This window comes from Mesoplodon bidens, assembly GCF_964165515.1.
Source record: "Mesoplodon bidens genome assembly, chromosome: 3".
Taxonomy (NCBI): Eukaryota; Metazoa; Chordata; class Mammalia; order Artiodactyla; family Ziphiidae; genus Mesoplodon; species Mesoplodon bidens.
In genome coordinates, this window is record NC_138178.1 from 132,558,180 (window position 1) to 132,578,777 (window position 20,598).

Sequence of the window (20,598 nt, forward strand, 5' to 3'; positions counted from 1 at the left end):
CCGCCGGCAGGGAAAGCCGGTTGCTGGGGGAGTGAGGAAGAAAGGGAGGGACCCGAACACGGAAGTGGTGGCGGCGCCGGCGAAGCAGGTGGAGGCGGTGACTGCGACGTCTGAGATGAGAACCCCGCACCGAAGGGCGGAGGCTTGCAGGCAGGCATCCGTCTTAGAGGACCTACATGAGGTGCCGGAGTGGTTGGGTCTCCCTTCTCCAGCTTAGCGAGCACCCAGAGTGATGGCGGTGGTGATGGCGGCAGTTACTCGGACAGACCCAGTTAAACTGCGCTCCGAGAGGTGAGTGGGGGAAGGGTGGTTGCTGCTTGGCCTTACCCAGCGGGGTCTGCTTCTACTTTCCGGGCGCTCCTCACAGGCAGCCATATCCGGGTCCCCGTACGGGTCCAGCCCCTCCTTGGGACCCGGCTGCAGAACGAGATGTTTGGGCATGTTCTTTCGAGAAAAGGAAGCCGAGACCCTTCTCAAGCCTTTAATCTTGGCATCCTTGGCGCCTTCATCTTGTCATTTCTATACCGGTAAAGGAAGGAGGACTTAATCTCAGTTCATGGTTCCTGGAGGTCTGGCGTGTACATTAATGCTTATTCTATAGGACATTTTACATATATCCCTTAAGAAAGTAATTCGGGTTTCCCTATTCAAACCCCACCTAAAGTTCACTGAAGTGCATATTTAGATGTAAAAGAAGAGCTAGAACTAAAGTATATTGTTGAATACTTCATTCGATCTTTACAATCTTTGCTAAGGTCTTGGCCATTAAGTTTATGCTTTGCTTGGGTCTTCACGTTCTCCATGTTGGGAGACCGGTCTCTGATGAAAACCTGCACAATGATTTTTTCTTGCTACCCACTTTCTAGTCTCAATCGGAACTTGTTTATGACATAAGAGAAACGTTTTTCTGTTGTAGAGTTTTCCCCATTGTTTTTCAGTCTAGTTCCATTGGGAAAAGTTGCAAACACATTTAGACAAACCATGGTATAGTTCTTACCGTGGTGGCATTGTGAAAGGTGTTGCTTTGAGTACTCCAAATAGGCTTGCTAGACACTGAGGTTTGGTACGTGAATGAAGAGGAAGAGTGGTTGGCTGAAAAAGAACTTGGGATTTGTGGGAAAATAACCAACCTATCCTTGATTTCCCACAAGAGCAAAAGATACCTGAGATGATTCTTTCCGAGTGGCTTAATTTTATTTGGATAGCATTCGTTGTTTAGATAGACTGATTTCTAATTTTTTTTAAATCCAATATCACTGGATAGACTGGGGTTCAAGAAGAAGTCCGGTAATACATCAAATAAATCATCATGAGATTTCAGTGTAGTGCTTTTCAGAGCTCAACATAAGAAGAATCTGCCAATTTGGAACAAGATTTATAGCTATAAAATGCTGTAACTATAAAATATGTAACACCATGTGACTTCAAAACTATGAATGGTGTTTGCGCTTCTCTCCTTTCACTCTGCTTTAGCAATGAACACGTTTGATTCATAGGGTTTTTTGGGGGTTTTTTTTGTTTTTGTTTTTGTTTTTACAAATTTCACATGTATGGAAAGAGCTTGGGCCTTAGAGTTGAACAACCCTAGATTTTAATTTTGACTCTGACAGTTACTCGTGTGACCTTGAATATACTTCTTTACTTTTACTGAATGTCAGATTCCTCATCTCCAAAATGAAGATGACACCACCTTCCATCGAATTGTTATAGTATATAGAAGATACTCATGGATGTATAAAACTAATTGTCTTGTGTTATTAATGGGGTACTTTGGGTGGGCATTTAATGGTTTCATTTAAAATGGAGTTGTTTGAATCATTATCCAGTAAATTTTTTCAACTGTTAAAAGATGTATTCTTGCTTTTGCCAGTATGTTTTCACATGTCCATTTCTGTTTCAGTCAGATTTTAAAAAGACAAATTTTAATGTCCTCAGTGAATTCATAATCTTGGTGAGGGAAACAGACATTCAAATAATATGTACAAGACAATAGTGTGGTAATGAAATGTGTAACTTAAATCTTAAATTGCCTGGTTATTTAAGATAATATAGCTTTTAAAAAGAAACCAGTGTAGCTCTCCGTCACCAATGTGGGTGTCAGGTGCATGTCTCATAGGAGTGGATAGCTGAATGAACTCACTGAAAATCATGCCAAGGTCGCAGCTTCGATTGCAGTGAAGGTTAGTTACCGTTTCTCTGTTGTGACCATTCATAGTACCCTTAGGCTCACAAATATTGTTGTTCTGAAGGACAATAGGGTGAGAAAGCATGAATATATTACCATTCTACTTGTGGCAGTATTATCTGTATAAATAATAATGTCATATAATCTTACTTTATCCAGGAGGCGTATCAGTATTGCCTTATGAGAGGAGTTTTTTAAATTCCTTTTTAATAAAATATGTATTGATATTTGATGTAAAAATTATTAATCCTATGAAAGATAAGGCTAGAAGAAGAGAGTAATAACAAAACTGAGAACAGAGTATTGAAAAAAAAACATTGAAGGCAGTTTAGAAATCTGAAAATTTTTATATCTCTGAAAGTGTCCTGAATCTTACCAGCCTATTTAATTGATTTTTGGGGTAAATAATACTTGTGCATGTATAAACTTTCTAAGGTATAAAAGGGAATACAGGAAAGTCCTATTCTCAACCTACCCAGTTCCGCTGGCCAAAGACAGCTAATATTTGACTCTTGTGTTGTTACAGTGGCAGTGGATCCTTACTACAGTGAGACAGATATAATCATTGTTTTTTAGGAATGAAAAAAAACAAGGCTCAGAAAGGTTGTGAGTTGTCCAAGGTCACACACCTAACCAACTGTCTGAACTAGAAATAGAACCCAGGTCTATTAACTTCTGATCCAAGTAGTCTACCATACTGCCTCTCCAAGTCATAACTGTTGCCATAAAACTTAGAATTTAGTTTTATCAGAACATAAAAACAATTTTATTTAATTCTAGAATAACATTATACTAGTTTGTAGGTAAAACTTGTTACCCAAGCTTAAATGTAAGCATACGTAGTTATCATAAAGCAATGAAAAGAATAATCTATGATCGTTTTTTAAAAAAAAACTTTGCCTACTCTTACTGTTGAAACCTGTTTATTTACTAAGTTAGCTTGTAAGAAATTACAAACTTTTTATAATTAAGTTTGGTTATTTACACCCATACTACTTTTCAAGAATTTAAAGCTTAAAAACACTTTTTAAAAGAGCATGTTTAGTATCAGGAGTAATAGAAAGTGCTTTATGATATTTCAGAAATGCCAAAGCTTCCTCAGCCTCAGGTTTTTGAGATATGTTTTTGTCTGGATTTTCTAGCCTTATATATAGCCTTTGTTTCCTTTCATTCTTTTCCCTTAATTTTGCCACTTTCCCATCTCTCATTTTTAGAAATTAGCTTATTCTACATGGAAGGTTCTGAGAAGACAGAACGTATTACAGAACGTAGTATGTATTCTCATTAAGCTCAATGTATGCTGTTTTCATAGATTTTAATCCTGGCAGTAAAAACATGGGGCAGCTGACAGTATCCAGATTTAACAATGTGAACACTTAAGCTAAATGAGATTCTAAAAATCAGGAGAGATAGCTAGTAAGTGACAAAGTCTAAATTTTAGATCATGTTTGATGATTTAGCAACTCATGCTGTTGTTTCATCTGCACCATGCTTCATTTTTAAATATGGTATAGTGAAAAACTAGATTGTTAATTTTTTATAGATCTTTATAACTTAAAAATTTCCTCTTTAGACTAAATTGTACTAGGAAGAAAGACTACAAGGAAATTGGCCAAAATGTCTAAATTGCTTGCCTCTAGGTAATTGAATTACAGTTTTTTTTCCTCCTTTTTGAACTTTTCTGAATGTTCCATATATTTTATAATGAGCATGTATAATTTTTATAATTAAAAAATTACAAATTGAAAGGAAAAAGTACATCTGTACAATCCAATTTATTCTCTAAGAGTCACAATCGAATATCTTAAACATCCTGGTTTCTAAGATTCTGTTAAGGTTCTTGCTCTTTTAATTTAAAAAAAAATTTTTTAATAAATTTATTTATTTTATTTTTATATTTGGCTGCGTTGTGTCTTCATTGCTGTGCACAGGCTTTCTCTAGTTGCGGCGAGCGGGGGCTACTCTTCATTGTGGTGCATGGGCTTCTCATTGCAGTGGCTTCTCTTGTTGAGGAGCACAGGCTCTAGGTGGGCAGGCTTCAGTAGTTGTGGCTCGTGGGCTCTAGAGAGCAAGTTCAGTAGTTGTGGTACACGGGCTTAGTTGCTCCGCAGCAGGTGGGATCTTCCCGGACCAGGGCTCGAACCCGTGTCCCCTGCATTGGCAGGTGGATTCTTAACCACTGTGCTACCAGGGAAGTCCTGGTTCTTGCGCTTTTAGAAGTTTATAGTGCCAGCTCTTAGTTTTCTGTTCCCTCTTCACACTAAATTAACCCTCTTCAGTGACAGGTCCTGGACATTTCTCTTTATCTTTAGCTAGCATGCTCAGGGAATGTACACTTATTTTAATGTTAGCCCAAGTTAATGTTTCTCCCACAGTTTCTTCCACAAAACGGCTCTTGATGAGTTAAATAAAGGAAACTGTGGCTTAAGCAGGTTTCTTAACTGAAGGACCTCCTGGAACCTTTTGCTGAAGGTGCCTTGTAATCTTTCAGAGGGGGAGTGATTCCCAAACTTGTTTAATAAGGAAACCTCTGTTTCTCTAGAACATGTATATATTAACATCTTTTAGCACTAGTGTACACAGGAGTTCAGATTGGGGGACACTGACATAAGCAAAATATAATTAGGAAAGTAAGTGGAGAAAGTTTGGAGAAGGGAAGGAAGGGTGTAGTGGTGCTAATCAGTGTGTGTGTGTGTGTGTGTGTGTGTGTGTGTGTGTGTTTATGTTTGTTTTCCCAAATAAATCCAGTTAAGTCCCATGAGCCATGGCTTGGTAACATGAAAAAGGAGATACTTTAAAATATTTACTGGAAAATGAACCTGTATTGCTTTCGTAATGAGAAAAAAATACTTTATAGTTCAGAGATGTTTCTCATTTGAACAAACCCATTTTTTATGTTTTTTCATTAACATTCCGAGGAATTTACGTCTCTTGTACTATCCAGTATATTCCATTCATGGACTCTTAAGTGTTCCCATAGAATCCAACTCAAATATTAGTCTATGATCAAACATCAAGGACTCTAACCCACAGAATCCAATTCAAATAACATGGACTATGATCAGAATGCATTCAAGGAGTTTTGGGATACATAATGGCAGGTAAACTTTGGAAACATAGATTTGATAAGGAAATTCCCAGGGGTAAATAACTGCCAGAATAATAATTTATTTGTGAATTCTTTGTAGTATAGTAAATTATTCTTTATAACATCAAATTTAATATTTACATGAATTCTGGCCTTAGGTAGACATCAGCATTGTAGACACAGTAGTTCAATGAATGATTAATATGTACAATAATGCTCTGTTATCCAACATCATAGAGAATACAATGAAGTTTCTAGATGAATGAAATTTAACCCTTTAACTACTGGCTTTTAAAAAAGTTTTCAATGGGAATTTGAATTAAAATCACCTTCCCAACCTTATTCAAGAGTACTAACTAAATGTTATTTAAATCTGTTGTTAGCATGGAAGGGTCACATTGGGTATTCATTCATTTATCACTGTTCAGTGCAATTGATTATAGAACCTGGGATCAAATGGCTAGTGAATCTGAGAACTTGATTTTTTGAAAAAGGTTTAAATAAACTTGCTTTAGACGTTTGCCTCTTGCTCATTAAGAAATAACAATTTAAAAAAAAAGTCACTGTGTATTCCCCAGGGCATTGTAACTTAGATGCCTTCTTAAAAAATTAATAATTGAATCAAGAGTCAAAGCACTTTCTCCCAAGTGGTTCTTTCACCGGCTTTAAAAAAAATAAAAATAAAAATAAACTTCTTTGCAGTTACTAACAAAGATTGTTGATTTGTGAACACTTTTCAAAGTATAATCATTGATTTCTATACTACATAAAGATGGTACTAAAGTCACTTTTTTTCCATTTTGTATCTCATCTTCTACTTCATTTCTACGAAGTTTGTATAAAATTCCAACAATTAATGATGGGGTATTTGAAATGACTCATTCAGATTGAGAACCTTACACTTTTTTTTTTAACATTCAGATTTTACATGTATAGGCAAGACACCAAAAGCACTTTTTTAAAGCTCATTTTTAGTCTTTAAAAATAAAAAAAAATTTTCACTGAAAATTAATAATGTTAACACAACATTGTAAAGCAATTATATGCCAATAAAGATGTTTAAAAAATGTTATTTTTATTGAGAGCAATGTGATTGAATTTTTTTAATTTTATGAATTTTGATTTAATGCAACTTTTGGAAGAGATTAGAAGATCTTTTGCCATCTGTTTAAAGTGTAAAGATGCGAGAGTTATATGCATGATGCATTTTTATCATTTTTGTAATAAAATCATGTGATAGTGAAGGAAATTCTGAATATCTTTTTTTCTAAAAAGATGTCACCATAGCATAAGTTTTTTTTTTTAAGTTACCTGAACCATGAAGAGACCAGTTATATGTTTTGTTTTGCCTTTTTTCTTAATGTATCTGCTAAGTAGCTTCTCAGAGCCACTTATTATCCCAATAAAGGTCATCAAACTTAGAACATTTGTCATTTTGTAAAAGAAAAATACATAACTTGTCTTAAAATTTCAGCAACTTAAGTACTTTGCCCTGAAATAACTAGCAAACCTCGTGTGTTATAAAATTTCCGTGATCATGTCTATTTACAAAGTATTGTAAAGATTCTCTTACCTAAGATAATATAATCCACAAATGTATTCCAGCAACATGGAATCAGTTGCGGTGCACTAAAAGTGCACAAAGAAATGGAGAGGGTTGCCGTCGAGTCCTTAGCTTTTTGGAGCTCCCACTCTTCCCTCAGGAATAGCACCTCATCAGACAAATAACCATCTCATAATGAGTGATGGGAACATTGTCAACCATATATTCAATATTCATAAATTTTAAGTTTTCTAATTTTTAGACAAGTATAAATAGAAGTTAAATTTTCTTCCTGCTTTGAAGATTACAACATTAAGTGACATTCTGGCCCATATAGTGATATGGTATGTTTTACCAAATATATTTTTTACCATAACAGTTGATAAAAGTGGGACTTCTGAAGCATGAACTCAGTTTTCTATCACAAGAATGCTATGTAAAGTTTATATAAGGCTGTAGTTCTTAGATACAAAAAGATAACCAGTCAAAAGAAGATTTTCTATGCATTAACTCTTTAAGTACAAGTAAATGTATGGAAAATTCATCTAGGGCAATGGTATTTTTTGCTTTATTTTATGGATCCCTGCAGCATTAGCATATGTAAGAACAATTAACCTAAAGTCCAGAGATACTTGATGGATTGCTACCTATTATGTACAAGTTGGTAAGCCTTGCTAAAGTAAATCTGTTATGTTAGCATGTAAACTTGTATAGAGTAAGGCTGGAAATCAGTTCTCTGAGGGAAAATGTCAAATTGTTCTATAGCTTCATGGTCTGTTGAGTTTCAGCTATACCTAGTGTATTGATCCTTTTTCATTTTGAAACATTAGTTATCATCCTGAAAATTATATTTGCTTGTAAACTTTACAGTTAGCATGGGCTAGAGACAGAGGTATTTCTGTGATTTCTTCCTTTATGAACTATTTCTATAAAACTGGCTTGGGTGCTATAATAAAACATATGTAATATCTGTTTCTTTTTTTAAAAAAGAAAAAATATGTTAAACTTTATACTTGGTACATTTAGAATCTGAGCTAGGTATATACTTCACATACATTATTTCATTTAATTCCCACCAGCCTAATGAAATAGATAGCATCAGTGTCTCCATTTTACAGATGAAGAAACTGAGGTTTCAAGGTCATATGGCTAGTACAAAATAAACTGGGCTCAAACCATATTTCTTATGTCTGCCATCATTGTGCTATGGAACTGCATCCTTGTCATGTACATGTATAGAGATACTGAAAATGTTATAATGGTTACTGCTGGGTGGTAGGATTATGGATAGTTTTTACTTTTTTCTTCATAGCTTTAAGCTTGAACTTTTCACAGTGAGTATAAAGTACTGTTATTTTTATTTATGGTCATCAAAATGATATGTGTACATAGGTTCAAGTTAAATTAAGCTGAAAAGCTTAGATAAGCTAAGAAATGCTGCATTCCTCTCCTGCCCATCTCAAAGGCTTCTACTTTCATAATTTGTTTTTCTGATATTTATCTTCACATTTCTAAATCATATGCTTATACTTCTCTCTCGGTGCATCAATTATTAGACATTATTGGTTGAGTTCCTCTTCTGATAGATGAGGATTTACCTCTCTTTTAGTCTCCTTAGTCTCTTTCCATTCTCTTATTACACAAAGAGCCTTACGTCCTTATGTGGTTATATGAACTAGTTGCTCTCTAGCAGCACCAAACACCCTGTTGTCTGGAAACTTCCCTTCTTTTTTTTTTTTTTTTTTTTTTTTGTTTTTTTGGCGGTACGTGGGCCTCTCGCTGCCGCGGCCTCTCCCATTGCGGAGCACAGCCTCCGGACGCGCAAGCCCAGCGGCCATGGCTCACGGGCCCAGCCGCTCCGAGGCATGTGGGATCTTCCCGGACCGGGGCATGAACCCGTGTCCCCTGCATCGGCAGGCGGACTGTCAACCACTGCGCCACCAGGGAAGCCCGAAACTTCCCTTCTTAAGCATCCCAGGAATTCACATTTCCTTTCTCATATGTTAAATACCTTGTTTCCTTTGTTATGCCATTTGTTTTGGGTTTACACTCTTATTTTAGAAGAGCACATCCTCCAATATGAGGTAAAATTGTTGTTACTTTGCATGTCTGAAAATTTCTTTATTTTATCCTATTTGATTGATTGTTAGGCTGGTGATCTTCAAGGTTGGAAACTATCCTCTAGCTTCCACTGTTACTTACTGTTGAGAAAACAGATGCTATTTTATTTTCAGTCCTTTGTGACTTTTTTCCCTCAGGAAGCCTTTTTTTTTTTTTTTTTTTTTTTTGGCTGGGTTACATACATAAATCAATTGATTGAACACTTAACACGAGGTCTACTCTCTTTAACAGATTTATAAGCATACAATACTTAGAGTATTGTTGTCTATAAGGTAGGAAGACTTCGATATCACCTCTTTATCTCTAGGGTTCTAACATTTTAGAATAATGTAACTTGGTGTGTATTTTCCCTTGTGCGGGGCACTCGTTGTGCTCCTTCTGTATGGAGACGCATGGCCTTCAGTTCTGGGAAATTTTCTAACATATTTTCTTTTATAATTTCCCTCTCCATTTTGTTATATTCTGTGAAGTGTCTGTATTGATCCTCTAATTTTCTTATCTTCTCTGTCTAGTTAACCATTTTTTTCCTCTTTCCTATTATTTCCTCAGCTTACCTCCAACTTTCCTATTGAAATTTTTTTTCCTGTAATCATGGTTTTAATTTCCAAATTTTTCTTATTCTCTAATTGTCCCTACGTCATTTTATTCATTGGTATAATATATTCTCTTAACTTGGAAGAGATCTATTTTATTACCTGCTGCTTTCATGCTTACTTATTTCTCCAAGTTCTTTGTTTTATTCGCTTGTTTATTTTAAAGGCTTTCCTCAAAAGTCTGGTGACATGTCATATTCTAGAGTAAATGAAGCACAGCAGTGCTGCCTGGAAGCACTATGTAAGTAGGCTGGGCTTATGGATGGATGAGCTTCACAGCATGCTTGGGTGGCCCTCCAGCTTTTTATTGGAGGATTTCCAGTTATCAGCATCTATAGGTCTTTTCTCTTTGGCCATTCTGTTTCTCCAGCATAGTATCTTCCAGTCTCCTATTAGGAGGTGTAAGTTTGGCTGCTGGAGTTCTAGAAGCTGGATGGAAGATGGGAGCAGGGAATTTTCTTTCTGATTTTAGTCCCAAACCTCCCATCTATCCTCACCATGCCTAGTATCCAAAGTCCTGAGCCTCTCTGGTTCAGCTTCTCCAAATAATATTGATAAATTTCCCATCTCCTCTAAGTATGAGAGTAACAATTAGAGACATCTAACTGCATGTATGCAAATTTTCAACCTATCTCCCCATTTTCTGCCCTGTTCTCCATCCATACTTTCTGTAGCACCTGGTACCTCTGGGTGTCCTGGACTTTGCCTGCTCTGTTGGCTTGCTTCTCATCCACGTTGCCTTTGTGCCTGGTTTCACCTTCCTCTCCGCTGCTGAGTCAGTCATTGCTCCTCTGTTCATTTTCTGTCCTTGTACTTTGTCACTCAGGTTATAGATATCTGCTAGTTTCATTGAAGATGAGGTTTGTTTTTATTTCTCATTTTCCCTTGTTATGGGCTGACTTCTGAGAGAGAAATGGAGCAAAAAGATTTTCACATAGCCATTTTAAACTGGATCATTATTTATTTTATAATTAGAGAAAAACAAAACTGTTTTCTTTCTGAGAGGAAATCAAGTTATACTACTCATTAAGAAATTTAATATGGAAAGCAGCAATTATAACTAAAGGAAGCATTGGAATCACTAAAACAGTTTATAGGAGACTTGGTTGTTTTTGAAGGCAGAGAGAAGTTAAGAGCTAGCAATGGAAGCAGGCCCTGGTAAAGGTGGGAATGTCATCAAGAGCAGAGGTACGGGGTGGGATAGGGAGGGTGGAGGGAGACGCAAGAGGGAGGATACATGGCGATATATGTATATGTATAGCTGATTCACTTTGTTGTACAGCAGAAACTAACACACCACTGTAAAGCAATTACACTCCAATAAAGATGTTTTTTTAAAAAAAGAGAGAGAGCAGAGATACAAACTTAGCTCTGATATAGAAATAAAGGAAGATGAAGATGCTCACACCCAGTGGAGTAAAGTTGATCATAGAGTTAATAATCTGCTACTTTCATATTTTTAAAGTAAATAAAAACACCAGGTATTTTAAACCTTACATGATATACTTTTCATATTATTATGCTGAATAAAAAAGTTGAAAGTATGTAGTGTTAACAAAAAAATATCTGCTTGGGGCTCCTTTTTAATTTTTTATTTGAAAAATACAAGTGTAAGCTGTTAGTAACAAGCGTCTCTCCTGATCACTGACTCTTTGTATACTTCAGCCTACTTTGTAGCTTCTGCCAGTTTATTTTTGTTCAGTGGAATTTAGTCAATGAACAACCAAAGCATGCTGTTGAATATAATTTTGGTATACTAAGTGATGATGTTTCTTTCAAATTTAGATTTTCAAATATTTTTTCCCTGTGGATTTTAAATGATTACGTACCAGTGAGCTCACTAAATCAAAATAATAAGTATAATCACCCGATGCTATTCATTGTTTAGTAATGGGGTACTTTATATGGCAAGCCTGTGTCATTAGTTCACACTTTTAAGCACTTCCCAATCATATTTGCCTCTGCAGATGCTTGTTTCAAACCCTACTGCTATGAAAATAGATTCACATAGCTCTAAACATTTACTTGACTGTTGGGATTGTTAATGTTCCTCTGATATAATCAGAAGCTTAATCATGATCAGAATGTTGAGTACAACTGATTTTCTCAGTCTCAAAATTCAACTTTCACTGGTAAAATATTTGAGATTATAGAATCCCTCCCCCCAATTCTGGGCTTAAATCTTTTTCCATCTAAGAATAGTTAAGTAGTTTCTACCTACGACTAATCATTACTATTAGTCTTAATAAAATTTTATTTACATTATAAATTCTAGTATATCTAGCCAATTTCATAGGAAAGGCATTGCCCTATAGAACTTTATCTGCTTGTTTTTTGAAATTATCAAGAAGAATAGGGCTTCCCTGGTGGCGCAGTGGTTGAGAGTCCGCGTGCCGATGCAGGGGACGCGGGTTCGTGCCCCGGTCCAGGAGGACCCCACATGCCGCAGAGCGGCTGGGCCCGTGAGCCATGGCCGCTGAGCCTGCACGTCCGGAGCCTGTGCTCCGCAATGGGAGAGGCCACAGCAGTGAGAGGCCCGCGTACCGGAAAAAAAAAAAGAAAGAAGAAGAAGAATATAAGGAAGTGTATGTGTGTATAAAATAACAAATTTTTATCCAATTCCAAATTTTCTACAAACTGCCTAGACTGATAGTGAAGTTGACCAAATATTTAAATGAGTTGGCAAAAATTGCGTTGGGAATTCTTGCATGACATTCCTACTATTCAGTGGTGATTATTTATTTAATAAATTCTTAACAGCTTTTATAACTTAAAACTGTTCATATTTTCAATCAATAAGAAAGAAAACAAGGAGAGAGAAGGAGGGTAGTGGTCATCAAACACCAGCTCATAGGTTTCTCATCTCTTAACAAAGAATTTCCTGGTCTGCTGTGAAATTAAAAAATAAGGGGAGGAGAGATTGGCATAAGATGTACCGCAAAACTGGAAATTGTTCACATTTCAGACATATCTTTTAGCTGAGAGGATGCTTAGCTTTTTTGATTCACATCGAAACTAGCTGTGGGAAAGGTACTCAGATTCTTGACTCCATGGCACTATGGAATTATTAGCATAAGGTAAAGTAGTTTATTTAAGTGGGAACAAAATAGCTTGGAACTACCTTCCAACATTTCCAGTAGTTTGTTTTTAATGTATTAATTGTCCTTTTTCATCTTTTCATCTTATGTATAATTGGGGCTTGATATATAATCTATACAATGTTAATGACAAACGATTAATGATCTTTTTCTTCCTTAGATATATCCAGAAAATGCCCAGAAGAAACATTCTACCGGAAAAACTGAAAGAGCAGTATTTATAACACTGGAATTTGTGGACAGTTTGTTAAAATGGCAGAAAATAGTGAAAGTAATAGTAAAACTGTAGATGTAAGGCCCAAAACTAGTCGGAGTCGAAGTGCTGACAGAAAGGATGGTTATGTATGGAGTGGAAAGAAGTTATCTTGGTCAAAAAAGAGTGAAAGTTGTTCAGATGCTGAAACAGTGAGTGCTATAGAGAAAACTGAAGTTCCTTTAAGGAGCCAAGAAAGGAAGCACAGCTGTTCATCTATCGAGTTGGATTTAGATCATTCCTGTGGGCATAGATTTTTAGGCCGATCTCTTAAACAGAAACTGCAAGATGCTGTGGGGCAGTGTTTTCCAATAAAAAATTGTAGTAGTCGGCACTCTTCAGGGCTTCCGTCTAAAAGAAAAATTCATATCAGTGAACTCATGTTAGATAAGTGTCCTTTCCCACCTCGATCAGATTTAGCCTTTAGGTGGCATTTTATTAAACGACACACTGCTCCTATAAGTCCCAAATCAGATGAATGGGTAAGCACAGACTTGTCTCAGACTGAATTGAGGGATGGTCAACTAAAACAACGAAGAAACATGGAAGAGGTCAACTGCTTCTCACATACCAGTGTTCAGCCCTGTGTCATAACCAATAACGATTCTTCGGGTAGAGGTGGTCCTGGGACTGGCTCTATAATAAACCTGGCTTCAGATAACAGTATAGAAGATAGTGATATGGATTCAGATGATGAAATTATAACACTTTGCACAAGTTCCAGGAAAAGAAACAAACCCAAATGGGAAATTGATGAAGAAACCCTGCAACTGGAAACACCTCCTAAGTACCATACCCAGATTGATTATGTCCACTGTCTTGTACCAGACCTCCTTCAGATCAATAATAATCCATGTTACTGGGGCGTTATGGATAAATATGCAGCTGAAGCTCTACTAGAAGGAAAACCAGAGGGTACCTTTTTACTGCGAGATTCAGCACAGGAAGACTATTTATTCTCTGTTAGTTTTAGACGCTATAGTCGTTCTCTTCATGCTAGAATTGAACAGTGGAATCACAACTTTAGCTTTGATGCACATGATCCTTGTGTCTTCCATTCTCCTGACATTACTGGGCTCCTAGAGCATTATAAGGACCCGAGTGCCTGTATGTTCTTTGAACCACTTTTATCCACTCCTTTAATTCGGACTTTCCCCTTTCCCCTGCAGCATATATGCAGAACAGTTATTTGTAACTGTACAACTTATGATGGCATTGATGCCCTTCCAATTCCTTCTTCCATGAAATTATATCTGAAAGAATATCACTATAAATCAAAAGTTAGAGTACTCAGGATTGATGCACCAGAACAACAATGCTAGGAAAAGGGTAGGAACACAGGAGTGATTATATACATATTTTCATTTAATATTTTATTTTTCTTATTATGCCACTTTGAATTTTTCTACAGGGGCAGTTGAAGTCCAAAATAAACTTATGCCCTAAATTTTACTTCCAGATCAGTTTATTTTTCTTAGGATACAATAATTGTTTAACAATAATAATTGTTTAATAATTGTTACACACTAGGAGTTAATGGATATTTTTGACTAGGTGTTTGGTTTTTGTTTTTACCATGTAGATTGTATACTTAATTTTTTTCTTTTCTTAACTGTAATTTGCATATGATCCAGGGATATTTGAAGTTTGGAGTTTGGTAGGCATTGCAAACACAGTTAAATAATCTGTATTTCATACTTCTCTTTAAAAATAATCCTGTCCTTACATATAAAATGCTTTGTTAACCTATGCCATTGGCATTCCTATACATAAGATATAGTTTCCCCATCAGCCTTTTCAGTTGTTTTAAAAGTCTTCAGTAAAGCTGAGTGTGTTGTAATTTACAATCCATAGTAATGTAATTGACTTTTATAATTTACTAATAGGGATGTTAAAGGTTAGCAAAATGGCTTAAAATCAAACTTCATGTGTTTTCATTTTAAATGTTAACTGTAAAGCAGAATTACTAAATTTGATTAATCAGGTCAGTAAGAATCAAATGAGGACATGATATTTTGGGGGTGAATTTATTCTTCTATAATGTGGCATGGTCATTTATTATTCCTTGAGTAGATCTTTCTCTCAAACTTGGAAGAGTTACCATCTTAAGAACATAAGTATTGTTCCTTTCTCACTGGAAGTTTTAAAAATAATGATAACACTATTAGTAACTAGTATTACTAAAGTAATAAAGCAACTGAGGTTTTTCTGTATTTACTTATGAACTGTTGCTTCTGCTTAGCTCTGTTTTAGAAACTCTGAGCCTGTTAGTTTGGAGAGATGCCACAGTTTATATAAACAGCCACAAATTTCCATTGGTAACCAAAGACCTAGGTAGTTTTTCATTATTTTAAATTGAGCTTGAATAAAGATTCAAGAAGTAAACATGGAGCTCAGTATTCAGGGAGCTTAATATTGGTTTTGATCTTCAGGTTTCAGATAATTATTCCTATTTTCAGAACTAACATGTCTTTAGTATGGCTTCAAAAACAGGGAAACATTTTGAGAGCTACATGGCTTATGCCATACTGAACAATACTGGGCACCAGGCGTAATATTTTGAATTTAACATCCCCAGAACGGGGAAGTATTTTTAGAAATGTTATATAATAAGATAGATGGAATGATAGCCTACTCTTCTTTTTTAAAGAATCAGTGAATAATAAATTTCCTAGACAGTTATTCCTTCTGGTGAGTTGTCTACCCCTTTGTACAAGTTGGCATTTTTAATATCATAGTAACTGATTTCTTGATGCTAATTTAGCTCTAGTAGGAAGCTGCTTCTACCTGGATTGAAAGAAATTTGACTCAGATTTCCACGTTAGAATAGATGTTTCTTAAGTATCATTGCTTTTATGTTGAAGTAGCATTTCCCTTTCCTGCAGTTCTGCTGATAACATAAAGATGGCATTTAAAAATAATTGCTTTAAAATAAATTTTTAGCAATTATCACAAAATTAAACAAGAAAATCTGTTACCATTGTCTTCTAGCATATTTTTTTCTCAGTGATCTCAAGATTGTCTTGGTTCCAGTGAGGGTTAGCTACTAAAATGGCACCTCTCTTAGCAGTGATGAGGCTCGGGATATCAACACCAATGTCAGGATAAATATCTCTTCTAAAGATGATATTTCCCTTTTACAAAAGTGGGACAGTCTCATACTACCTCATCTTTATTGTGGCGCTTTTGTAGATCACTGAGAAGCTTATCTTATTTACCAATATAGCACTTCTAAATGTCCATCTTTGGTGAAAGAAAATTAATAGTATGGTAAGGCTCTACCCATAATTATAGTTTTTTATCAGAATTTGATATTGAGACTTTCTGTTTCTATGAAACAATATTGTTTTAAATATTTTTCTTTTAAGAATAACTTTTTATCAATACAGAAAAACCTAAGGAATGACTATCTAGTGAATATTCTGTTAAAAGGTAATTTTATAAAGAAAAATGAAATATTACGTTGTCTTTTATAATGGTAAAAAATTAGTATTTATATGAAAATCAAGATCTAAGTAGCCTTTCATATATTCAGACTGGTTGCTTGTGATATATTTTCTCTGGCTTTCTTATTTTTTCAACTTCAAGGTATTGATAGCTGTTAACATTTTCAAAATACTGCCATTTATATAGCCTTGAAGTAGGTGATCTAATAAATGAGAGCAGGAAGGAGACTCATTTACGCTGAAACGGTTTGTATTTTTTCCTTTGGTATTTGCTACAGAAAAGAAATCGGGAAAGTAGAAATGCAAGATTTGAGAAAGGAATTGTTTACCATGAAGGAAAAAGAAGAGTAGTAATAAATTTTTTAAAGCATGAAGGGATTGGAATTTAGAAAGGTTTAACCCTTTCTCAGTGACTTGTGGACACATTTGGAAGAGCATTCGGTATTCAGAAACTTAACTCATTAAAAATGTAATTACTGAAATTATATGTAAGTAAATGAGTATAAGTTTTGAAAGGAACAATGTGGGAAGATACACATATATCTAAATATATTGGGTTGGCCAAAAAGTTCGTTCGGGTTTTTCGGTACGAGATGAAAAACCCGAACGAACTTTTTGGCCAACCCAATAAATTTTGTAACTAAGTTGGACATGGTGAGCGTTTGAAAAGTGTAAATTGCAGAGTTGAGAAAGCATTCAGTATGGTGGGAATGTGTGGCACTTATTGATGAGAGAGGATGGGGCTAAAAGAAACAAGATAAAATATTAAAATTAAGACTTTAGGCATTACCTCAGGGGAAAGCCTTGACAGTGAAAGGGGACTACTTGATCACTAATAGCTAGTCTAGACCAGACACTTAAATGTGCTTTGGGAATCATCCTGCCCTAACCAGGAAATAAACTTGACTTTTCTATTTCTCTCTGAAGCTTTCAGGAATACCCCCAAGCCCCCCCTCTCCTTTTTTAAGCTACAGCATCTTGATTCATACTATAATTCCTGAAACATGCTGAATGGATGTTTTAGGTTCCTTGAGCATTTTTGTATGAAGAATCATATCTGATCTTTCTATAACCATGCCATTCACTTAAATAATTCACAGAGGGAATGGTTTAATTTAAAGAAGACCTAATAGGAAGAAGATTAAAGGAAGCTTTTAGTCAGTCTGTGGCTAGATTTATTGATTTGGTGATCAGACCTGTGTTCCTTCCTGAATGTCAGCTAATGGCAAACTGTGGTCAAAAAAATGGCTTTCAGTTAAAAATTTTGACTTCTTATTGTAAATAATATAAAGAATGTCTAAGTAATTAGAAATCCTTTTTTAAAAAGTAGAGCAAATGTGGCAAATAGGACTCATATCATTATACAAATTACATTTCTTTTTATAAGAAAAACACAAACCATTATCATTTATTCATGAGCCAAAGCCATTAGGAAGATAAATCAAGTTATCAGCTTCCTGTCTCTCTGAAGTTTGGATCATTTTATAGATCCATGTAATAGAGAGCTTCCTTCCTATGAAACAAAAGCCTTGAGACCTAACTCTTACAAATATACTCTTAGTTTTCATTAAAAGTATTTTTTGTCACTTTTAGCTATAATCAGAGTCAAATAGGTTATATATTGATTTTGGTAGAGGAAATTTGACAGGAAGTGGACTTAATTATATAACATTCCTGGAGATAACACAAGGAAAACTGTTTAAATGTAAAATAGATTGTGTGTTAGGTAATTTAATGCCCAAATGAATAAAAGATTTTAAGTCAAGCAGATTATTGTTTCTACTTTGGAAGAAAATCTTTACAATCTTAGTTTTACATAATCAGTTTTACATCCATTTTTATTTCTAAAGAATGAACAGAAAGCTCAAGAGGTTTTTCTTCTTTAATGGTCTACTAGAAATGAGCAACACTACAAGAGTCTGTCTATACTATTCTTAACACATTAAGATATTGGAGACAAAATGGAGGTAACTTTTGGAAACGGTTTGGCTTCTAAATAGAAATGTAGACTAAATAGAATAGTAGACGCATGGATATAACCCAATGGAAATGAATTTAAGGCACATGACTCCTGTTTCAAATAAAGCCAGTCTTTTTGATTTACTTTTTAATTTTGAATACTCAATCCTAAATCTTTACTTTCATTTCCTAGCACATAAAATATAGATAATAACACTTGTCTCTTGACTTCCTGAAGGTTAATTCTTAAGAGGTGACCCTTGGAGCATACTTGAAAATAATTTCTGTACAGCTGTTAAGTACTAATGTGATGATAGGTTTTCAACGTATTCCCTTAGTGGACCCTGCAGATTCACATTCACTTCTTTTAGCCTGTAATAGGCTTTCTTGACTTGATTTGACAATAAAGATAATGGTACATTTGAATTTATGGTTTAGACTCTGCAATTAGATGAACAGTTGCAATTTCCTCCTACCCTTAATAAGGTTTGTGTGAAATTGATGTTTGCCTAAGTTATTTTAAAAGTTGATTACATTTGCAGGAAGTAAAGATAATCACTTTTGCCATGGTTATAATCAAATCTAAGCTTTCAGACTTGAGAGTGTAAAACTCAAGGAGATTTACTTAAATTATGCTGACTTTGCTAGACTTGGATAAATTCTGTATAAACCAAGTACACACTCGATATATACTTGAATATACAGAGTTTAAGTAGTAACTTCACAAAGCTATTAGTACTCTTATCAGGCTTGTATCCACCCCTTACCCAAAAAGAAGTAGAGTGTTCCCATTTTTATTTCTAATCCTGAAGTTGAATGTTTCTTCTTGGATGTGAGTTCAAATAAATTGATCTGAATAAATTTTCGTTTCTTATTAATTAAAACTTCATATATAAAATCCAAAGGCTTTGTAGTTTTAAAAACATTGTACTGTATGTTACCTGGCACATTCAACTTATATATGAGAAATTTTAAAATCTGTATTACACATTTTCCTTTGTTTTTTGTGTCATTTTGGGTCTTCCAGAAACATGTCAAGATGTGATTAAATGTGCAAGAGATATATTGGAGGGGGATGGACACCTATGAAGAATAAAGGAGAATGGGACTTCCCTGGTAGTCCAGTGGTTAAGACTCTGGGCTTCCACACATATAAACACACACACAAAAAGAATAAAGGGGAAGAGATCAGGAGAAGGTGGGGAAATCATACCAAACTGCAGGTCTGACATCTGTGAAAGAAACTGAAGGAAGCATTGGGTAGGGTGGGCAGTGTACTTCTAAAAATGCTAGGCGAGGATGTAGTTCCCAACAGGTTACCTGTAGGAGCCTACATGGGACAGGAATGGCCTACCTCTAGAACTCCCGCCATGCTTGGTTATTGACTGGGAACATGGGAAAAGCTGGAGGTTGTTGGTCACTCTAATGCACGTGACCAGGAGTAGAGTGAGACACTCAACGTGGGCACAAATTTTTTGGGACCGTAAACTCAGTAATGAAAATTTTTTGTGCAACATTTAAAAATCAGAATTAATGCAAAAAAAAGCCCTATGATGAGCAAAATATCAAAAACTTAAATATAGCACTATTTTGCTGACTTACTGTTGCTTCAGGCTTCCTATGGCACTGCTTCCCGTGCCACAAGGCACTGCTGATTCACTGCCTCCCATTAGGGCAGGGTAGGTAGTTCACACTAGTGGTATTATTTTCCATAGACCACTGCCCCTAACCAAAAACATGTCTTCCCCAGGCTTAGGTATTTGAAGTTTCTCTGTTGCTCATTTTTCAGAATGAGAATTATGTGTGCTGTGGAGGAAACCCAAACAAGTCTTCGTTTAAGAAGTTTATAGTAAAATGTCCACCCACCGATCCACTAACAGCAAATGAAAACAATGAAGTAAAATGTTGTAAGAATATTGCATACTTTTAATTTTTACATTAAAATATATGTATGTTATGTGTGTATATTTTGTACACCACGTAATTATGACATCTTCATTAGTAGCTAGCACGTTCCCTGACGGCTGGGGCCATGTGTCAATCCATCATCTTTTGGGCCTGACAGAGTAGGTAGGTAAAGGTTTATTCAAAACTGAACTGTGGGAGAAGAAATACTGATCAGAAAAAAATCTGCAAAGACATCCGTTCCTTTAGTTAATATCGATTTGTCAAGCCATTTGCAAACGTCTTCCCCTTCCTGTATCGCTTTTAGCTCTCTCCAATTTTGGCCAACGGATCCGTGTCCCGGGGTTAGGCTGCATTCACACCTAGCCAGCTTCGAGGCCTGGCTCTAAAGACCGCAAGCGTAGGGA

At 35.6% G+C, this 20,598-nt stretch overlaps 1 protein-coding gene across 2 annotated transcripts; it reads left to right on the top strand.

Moving 5' to 3' along the window:
- Positions 1 to 17: 17 nt before the first annotated feature.
- Positions 18 to 19,147, top strand: SOCS4 (suppressor of cytokine signaling 4). Of its 2 annotated transcripts, none has more exons than XM_081228855.1 (2): positions 18 to 291; positions 12,789 to 19,147. In XM_081228855.1, exon 2 carries the CDS (start codon positions 12,881 to 12,883, stop codon positions 14,201 to 14,203), a length of 1,323 nt encoding a protein of 440 aa, XP_081084981.1. In that variant the 5' UTR covers positions 18 to 291; positions 12,789 to 12,880; the 3' UTR covers positions 14,204 to 19,147. The 2 variants fall into 2 exon arrangements, with proteins under 2 accessions (XP_081084981.1, XP_081084982.1); XM_081228856.1 differs by lacking the exon at positions 18 to 291 and adding an exon at positions 3,386 to 3,456.
- The last annotated feature ends 1,451 nt before the right edge of the window (positions 19,148 to 20,598 follow it).